The sequence below is a fragment of the Triticum dicoccoides genome, chromosome 7B, assembly GCF_002162155.2.
Source record: "Triticum dicoccoides isolate Atlit2015 ecotype Zavitan chromosome 7B, WEW_v2.0, whole genome shotgun sequence".
Classification (NCBI taxonomy): Eukaryota; Viridiplantae; Streptophyta; class Magnoliopsida; order Poales; family Poaceae; genus Triticum; species Triticum dicoccoides.
The window spans coordinates 652963972-652971717 of record NC_041393.1 but is presented as its reverse complement, the minus strand read 5'-3'; the positions used below and the strand labels follow the sequence as shown (position 1 = coordinate 652971717).

Here is a 7746-nt window from a genome sequence, read left to right as displayed (position 1 = left end):
ATAAGAGAAGACACATATTTTTTTATGAGTTCTCTCTCTTCTTGCTCATCATTTATCTTATGTGGCACTTCTAAAATAATATCATTGTACATGCTGATATTCGCCAAGTTTGTCTCGACTTTGTATGAAACATGGCAAAAATTTAAAAAGAGGCAACTAACCCCGCGTTTCCGAAGCAGATGGTAAATAAGGAGGGTACAGTCCATTCCGAGCAAAGAATACTCCAAAGAATTTGTAAATGCCAAGTGAGAAAAATAATGGCAAGAGGACCTGTGCATCGCACAACCTCGAGCTCTTTCGTTATATAAGGAGCCACCATGGGGACGCGGTTAATCTGCACCCGATCTCATATGCTCCTGCATGAACAGTAAAATTGAAAAAATTCAAAAAAAATTAAAAAATTCCAATTTTTTTGAGAGAAACATTGACAAAAGTTCTAAGTGCCTGCAAAAATTCGTCATGAAATCACATTCCTAGAAGGCGTGGCAAAAAAAACAAAAATAGTACTCTGAAAAAGCTACTTTCAAACGCATTTTGAAGCAATGAATTTGTTTTTTTGGCACGCCTTACAGGAATGTGATTTCATGATGAATTTTTGCAGGCACTTAGAACTTTTGTCAATGTTTCTCTCAAAAAAAATTGGAATTTTGTGAATTTTATTTTATTTTTTTTCGATTTTACTGTTCATGCGGGTGCATATGAGCTCGGGTGCAGAATTGATTTTGAGCCACCATGGCCGCCTCAGTACCAATGCCTTGTGTCCTCTCACCTGACACCTCTAGTCTAGTGTCGTCCCTCGCCAAGAACCCGCCGCCGCTGCCACTTCCAAGAGTCTCGAGGTCTTCGGTGTCGACCGAAGCAGCGGCAGCATGAAGCGCCTGCTCAGGCGGCTCTCCCGCGTCGCCGCGGCAGACGCCTGCGCCGCCGCCGCGTACAAGCCACTCCGGCCCGACGCCGCCGCGAAGGCCTCCTCCATGGCAGCTTCGGCGTCGTCCACGGCGTTCTTCGGCGCGCGGAGGCTCGGCCACGGCGCACGGGTGCCGGAGGGGCACGTGCCGGTATGCGTTGGCGAGGAGGGCGGCCCCGTCGAGCGCTTCGCCATGCGGGCCGAGCTGCTGGGCCAGCCGGCGTTCAAGGCCCTGCTCCGGCGTGCCGCGCAGGAGTACGGCTACGGCCACCCGGGCGCGCTCCGCATCCCCTGCGCCGTGGCCAACTTCCGCCGCCTCCTCCTCGGCCTCTCCGACCCCGGCTGCCAGGCCACAGACGACGACGACTCCGCGCTCTACTAATAGCCTTCTTGCTCTGCTCCCCATTTCACCCTCCCCGTTCGGTGAACCAGCACAGCAATTTGCCAGCTGCTGCGTTCTGACCGATCTGCCCCTGCGTGGATGCTGTACATAGTGAGTTCTGTTGAGATATATATTTAGCACATGTATTTTTGTACTCCAAGTCTCCTCCTTGTGTATAGTTGAGGATATGACTTGCCCTATGTATTATATATACTTGTGCATATGCACCTATCAATACATTGAGAGTTGCATCCTATTCCTCTACATGGTATCAGCCTAACCCTCGATCCCCAGCCCTAGCCGCGCCGCCGTCGCCTCCCCAGGCCGCCGCCGCACCCGCTGTCCCACGCCGCCGCCTCCCCGACCGCCGCGCCGCCTCCCTCCCTCCCCCACAACCCTACCCCGCAGCGCCTCCCTGCCGCACCACGCCGCTCCACCCGAGCCACCTCTCTCCCGCAAACCCTAACCACCTCCCCGATCCCATCCCTTGCCGCCACCCCCTCCTTCTGCCATGTCGGCCCTCGGCACCTCCTCCTCCTCCAGCGCCCCTCCTAGCAACCCGTTCGACTCTTCCTATGGGTCCGAGCTTGATGAGTCCCAAGCCGCCGACATCCACAACATCCACCTCTCTGATCACGTCCCCATCATCCTCTCCCACGCCTCCGCAAACTACTATGCTTGGAAAACCTACTTCAATCTCCTCTTCCATGAGTACAACCTTCGTGATCATGTGGACGGTCTCGCCAATTTCTTTGTCGGCGCCCACGACGCCAACTGGCTCGCCATCGACGCCACCCTCATCCGGTGGTTCTTCCTCACCGTCTCTCTGGACATCTTCCACACCGTCGTTCGTGATGCGGACGATGCCTATACGGTGTGGACCAAGATCAATGGCCTCTTCCCCGACAACAAGCTTCAAGGGATTGTTTTCTTGCAGCAGGAATTTTTGGGGTGCCACCAGAACGACTCCACCATCGACGCCTTCTGTCTCCGGCTCAAGATCCTCTCCGACGAGCTCAACGACGTCAGGTTCAAGGTGGGTGACGTGCTTCTCCTCTCGACGCTCACCGCCGGCCTCAACGAGGACTTCGGCAACGCCGCCTCCAACCTCACCCTCATGGCCAACCCTACTTACGAGCGGGCGGTGGCCTATCTTCGCCTTGAGGAGCGGCGGATGAAGCACCTCCGCACCCGTGCCGTCCACACCGCGCTCGCCACCGGCCTCTCAACCGGCGCCTCTACACCACCCTCGGCGCCCCGTCCTCCGGCCGTTCCGCACCCTACGCCGGTGCCGCAGCCGCCCCAACCTCCGCGCAACGGTGGGAACGGCGGCAACCGTCGCCGCGGTCGCGGCGGCCAACGCCAAGGCGGCGGCAAAGGGGGCGGCGGCGGCGGTCAGGCTCCCCAGCAGCAGCCCCCGCCACCCCTGGGCCGGCGGCTATAACCCCTGCACGGGGGTCGTGCATGCATATAGCATGCCCGTGCCGTGCCCCCCCCCCCGCCCGCCCCGGGCATCCTCGGCCCACGCCCGAGCGCTCACCAGGCGCTCCTGGCTGCGCCTGTCGGCGCACATGGCGTGTACGGCGCCCCTCCTGTCGCGCCTCACTTCGGCGCGTACGGTGCCCCCGGCGCGCACGATGCCCCCTACTACGACCCGGCTCTCCTAGCGGCACTGCAGCAGCCGCCGCCATACTCAGGTGGTGGCGGCGATTGGATTATGGACTCCGGTGCCACCTCCCATATGTCCGCTCACCCGGGTAACCTCTCCTCTGTCAATCCCACTTCCACTCCATCTCGCATCATCATCGGTAATGGTGTTGGTCTTCCCATCTCCCATGTCGGTTTTGCACCCTTTCCCTCTAACTCTCGACCTCTTTCTCTTAATAATGTCATTGTTTCTCCTTATTTTATTCAGAACTTAGTTTCCGTTCGTAATCTTGCTCGTGACAATTTTGTAACTGTGGAATTTGACGATGTTGGCTTTTCTGTTAAGGACGCTCGCACCAGGATGATTCTTCACCGCTGTGACAGTCCTGGCGACCTCTACCCAGTTCAGTCGCCGTCATCTCCGGGTGGTCCTCGAGCTTTTTCCGCCGGCGTCGATCTTTGGCATGCTCGTCTCGGGCATCCTAGCACTTCTTCACTTCGTCAAATAATGAGAGGATTTTCTTTTTCATGTAATAAAATGGCCGCTCACTCCTGTGAAGCCTGCCGGTTAGGCAAACATGTTCGCCTTCCTTTTAGTTCCTCTTCCACAGTTGCATCTTTTCCGTTTGAGTTGATTCACAGCGATGTATGGACCTCTCCAGTACCTAGTAATTCTGGTTATCTTTATTATCTCGTTATACTGGATGACTACTCTCACTTTTTGTGGACATTTCCTCTTCGTAGGAAATCCGATGTTGCCGCCACCCTCATTGCATTCTATGCTTATGTCTCCACACAGTTCGGGCGACCCATACTCGCACTTCAGACCGACAACGGGAAAGAATTCGACAATTTCACCATCCGCCACCTTCTTTCCTCCCATGGCACTGTGTTTCGTCTCACGTGTGCTTACACCTCACAGCAGAATGGTCGTGCCGAGCGCATCCTACGCACCCTCAATGAGTGTGTGCGTACCCTTCTCGTCCATGCCTACATGCCCTCTCGTTTTTGGCCAGATGGCGCTCCTCCCTCCTACGATGGTCTCCGAATTTTCGGTTTCCGTTGCTACCCCAACACCAGCGCCACCACACCTCATAAACTAGCTTCTCGTTCCGTTCCATGTGTCTTCCTTGGTTACCCGGCCAACACTAAGGGTTATCGCTGCTATGACCCCGTGTCTCACCGTGTCATCACCTTCCGGCACGTGTACTTTGATGAGCTTGTGTTTCCCTTTGCACAGGAATAGGTGGTGCCGCCTTCCTCTCCCGCGGCGGGTTCTCCTCCTCGCCGCCGCCCGCTGCTGGCCTTGGGTGCTCCGACCACCCCGCCCGTGGCGCCCTCCTCCGGATCGGGGCCATCCGCGGCGCCCTCCTCAGGTTCGGCGCCTTCGTCGCCTGGAGCAACATCGATGTCGCCTACGTCGCCCCGCTCCTCTGCCATGCATGCTGGGCCACATGCTGGGCCAACGGCTAGGCTGGCCCCCACTGGCGCGGCCTCCCCTGGCGCGGCCTCTCTTGGCGCTGCGTCAACCCCGCCTTGGTCGGCCGCTGGCGCGATCGCGGCCCCGGTGTCGCCTGGCTCTCCCGACGCCACGGCCTCGTCCTCCACCCGGCCCGCTTCTCCCGACGTCACCGTGGAGGCCACGGCCTCTCCCGTGGACACCGTGGTTTCCACGGCCTTGCCGCCACCCGCGGCTGCCCCGACGGCTGGCCCCGTCACACGCTCGTGCACCGGTGTTTTTTGCCCGAGCTCCCGCTATGCGGATGACTACGTCTGCACCGCCTCGACGTCCGCTCCTTCCCCATTGCCATCCTCGGTCCGGGCCGCTCTCCGTCACCCTCTGTGGATGGCCGCCATGCAGGAGGAGTTTGACGCTTTGCAGCGGAACCAGACCTGGCAGCTTGTCCCCCGTCCCCGGCACGCTAATGTGATCACCAGGAAGTGGGTCTTCAAACACAAGCTTCATCCCGAAGGCACTCTTGATTGCTACAAGGCGCGTTGGGTTGTTCGTGGCTTCCGGCAACGTGCCAGCGTGGACTTCACCGACACCTTCGCTCCGGTTGTTAAGCCCGGGACGGTCCGCACTGTCTTACAGTTGGCGGTCTCTCGTGCCTGGCCGGTTCATCAGATGGATGTCTCCAACGCGTTCCTCCACGGTCATCTTGAGGAGCAGGTTTTCTGTCAACAGCCCACGGCGTTTGTTGATCCGGTGTGTCCTGATCATGTGTGTCTGCTTTCACGATCATTATATGGGCTCAAGCAGGCTCCTCGCGGCTGGTACCAGCGCATCGCAGCGTTTCTTCATCAACTCGGCTTCCTCTCTACACGCTCCGACGCTTCGCTGTTCGTTTATCACCAGGGCACCGACACGGCATATTTGCTGCTCTATGTTGACGACATCATCCTGACAGCATGCACTTCTGAGCTCCTTCGCCGGCTTACTAATCGTCTCCATGCTGAGTTTGCCATCAAGGACTTGGGTCCATTGCACTACTTCCTCGGTGTTGAGGTGGTGCGTCGTCCTGATGGTTTCTTCCTTCATCAACGGAAGTACGCTCATGAGCTCCTCGACCGTGTTTGTGTGCTTAACTACAAACCGGCAGCCACTCCTGTCGACACGAAGGCCAAGCTCTCAGCTACTGATCGTACTCCTGCTCCAGATGCTGGCTTCTACTGGTCCATTGTTGGTGCTCTCCAGTACCTCACTCTGACTCGAAATCCCAGGTCGCACCAAGCACATTGAGCTTGATATCCATTTTGTTCGGGATCAGGTGGCTCTTGGCCATGTCCGTGTTCTGCATGTTCGGACCTCCCAACAATTTGCTGACATCATGACCAAAGGCTTGCCCACGACGTCTTTCGAGGAATTCCGGTCCAATCTCTGCGTCAGCAACGGTGTCGCTTCGACTGCGGGGGGGTGTTGATATATGTATTTAGCACATGTATTCTTGTACTCCAAATCTCCTCCTTGTGTATAGTTGAGGATATGACTTGCTCTATGTACTATATATACTTGTGCATATGCACCTATCAATACATTGAGAGTTGCATCCTATTCCTCTACAAGGTCTCATGGGAGTTGGTGGAGGGTAGGACGGGGATTCCGCCGCATTTTCTACTGCAGCTCAACAATTTTAGGACCTGCTGTCTTGTGGGAATTCTTCTTCTTCTTCTTCTGAGTGTTCCTCTAGGTAGCTCTAGATCAAGCTCTCTGGTAGCTGCAATGGAGCTTCTTCTTCCTCTTGTTTTGCTAGGGATTTTGAGGTCTTGATAACACATCATGTAAGCCGCAAGGTTGGCCTCATGTGAGTGAAATGGATGATTTTGCCACTGCAAAAGTTTGATCCAGGATCTGGTGATGTAAAGTGCAATGCACTTCCATGGATCTCCAGCTAGCTCTAGCAGTTCAGGCGGCCTATCATGGAGCACAAGGGTGTACTACAATGATTGACCATTTGGTAGTACTACTAAATTACTTGGGTCTGTGGATGTTTTTGCTTTGAACGTGAAAATCTAGGTTTTATGGCAGGTTCAAAATAGCTGAGTGCATATAGAGCCAGACAGTGCGAAAGTACCTTTCTACATGCTCCTAGCGTGAACAGTAAAATCAGAAAAAAGAAAAAAAAATCTGAAATCACAAACGTTTGTTGTGCATGGAAAATTTCATCGCGATATCACATTCGTGGAAGGCGTGCCAAAAAAATCAGAGCTCCAAAATTCTTTTGTAAGTAACATTTTCAGAGCACTGTTTTTTTTGCCTTTCACCAATGTGATTGTGCAATGAAAATTTGCATGCACAACAAACATTTGCGAAAGTATGCCTCCAAAAATTTTTAGTATTTTTTGAATTATTTTTATTTGTTTGATTTTATTGGTCACACTAGGAGCATTTGCTCCTGGGTGTAGAAACTCCACATCCCATACAGTGCGTGTGTATAGGATTTTTCAGATTTTTTTTCATAACGGAGTCAAAAAATGTGCCTCATCCATTAAGTAAAATAGAATTGTCAAGGTATATAATTAGCAAAAGAAAAACTGGTGCGAACTCAGTCAGTTGAACAGCACACACAGGATAGGCCACATACTCTGAAGAGAGTCTCGTCCAGATAGCACATAGGCAGCATTTTTATCACTTCTCTCTAAGTTTCATTCAGATTTTCCAGTATTCGGAGTTGCTTGGGAAAAGGTCTAGTCAAGGTCGGTTCTGTTCGGAGTTTTGGGTTGATCAGAAAAAACACCCTAATTATTTGGATGTCATCGCTATCACCTGTCCTCGAGCAAGGGACTGCGTCTTCGCTGCTAATATTCCAGAACTTTGAAGAAAATGTATTGCTTCAGAAATATAGTCAGCACATTGTCTAAAAAAACAATTAGTTTCATCGTGTCCGTCTAGTGCTGTACGTATCAAGACTATCAAGATCAGCCACTTGGGGTCGGATAGACGAGAGGCCATGTGCATTGCAGCCAAAAACAACTGTATGTACGTCTGTACTGTCTCTGTAAACTAGTATAGGATTGTTTAGATCACTATTTTTAATGATCTAAACACTTTTATATTAGTTTACGGAGGGAGCAGACGCCGAGTCGTGCTTCATTTAGTTAGTTTATTAGTTCGTTTGATTCACTCACTTTGGGTTGAGCTTCAGGACAAGCTTTGCTCTGCGTGTGAGTAGCTAGGCAACGACATGGGGGCGACGTACGTACCGTACGGTGCCCTAATGATTGGGATTCACACGACTCAATAATGAGGCGGTGCGTATCAGCTACACGTTTAGTTGACTCAGTCGCAATAGCCATCTTAGTTTTTTTT

At 53.4% G+C, this 7746-nt stretch overlaps 1 protein-coding gene across 1 annotated transcript; it reads left to right on the top strand.

Moving 5' to 3' along the window:
• Positions 1 to 869: 869 nt before the first annotated feature.
• On the top strand, positions 870 to 1308 carry LOC119336276 (auxin-responsive protein SAUR71-like). The gene has a single exon (XM_037608272.1). The coding sequence runs from the start codon at positions 870 to 872 to the stop codon at positions 1287 to 1289; it is 420 nt and encodes a 139-aa protein (XP_037464169.1). The 3' UTR covers positions 1290 to 1308.
• The last annotated feature ends 6438 nt before the right edge of the window (positions 1309 to 7746 follow it).

What these genes read in the sequence shown, in the direction of transcription:
- LOC119336276 (XM_037608272.1), top strand. Translation starts at nt 870, where the DNA reads ATGAAGCGCCTGCTCAGGCGGCTCTCCCGCGTCGCCGCGGCAGACGCC.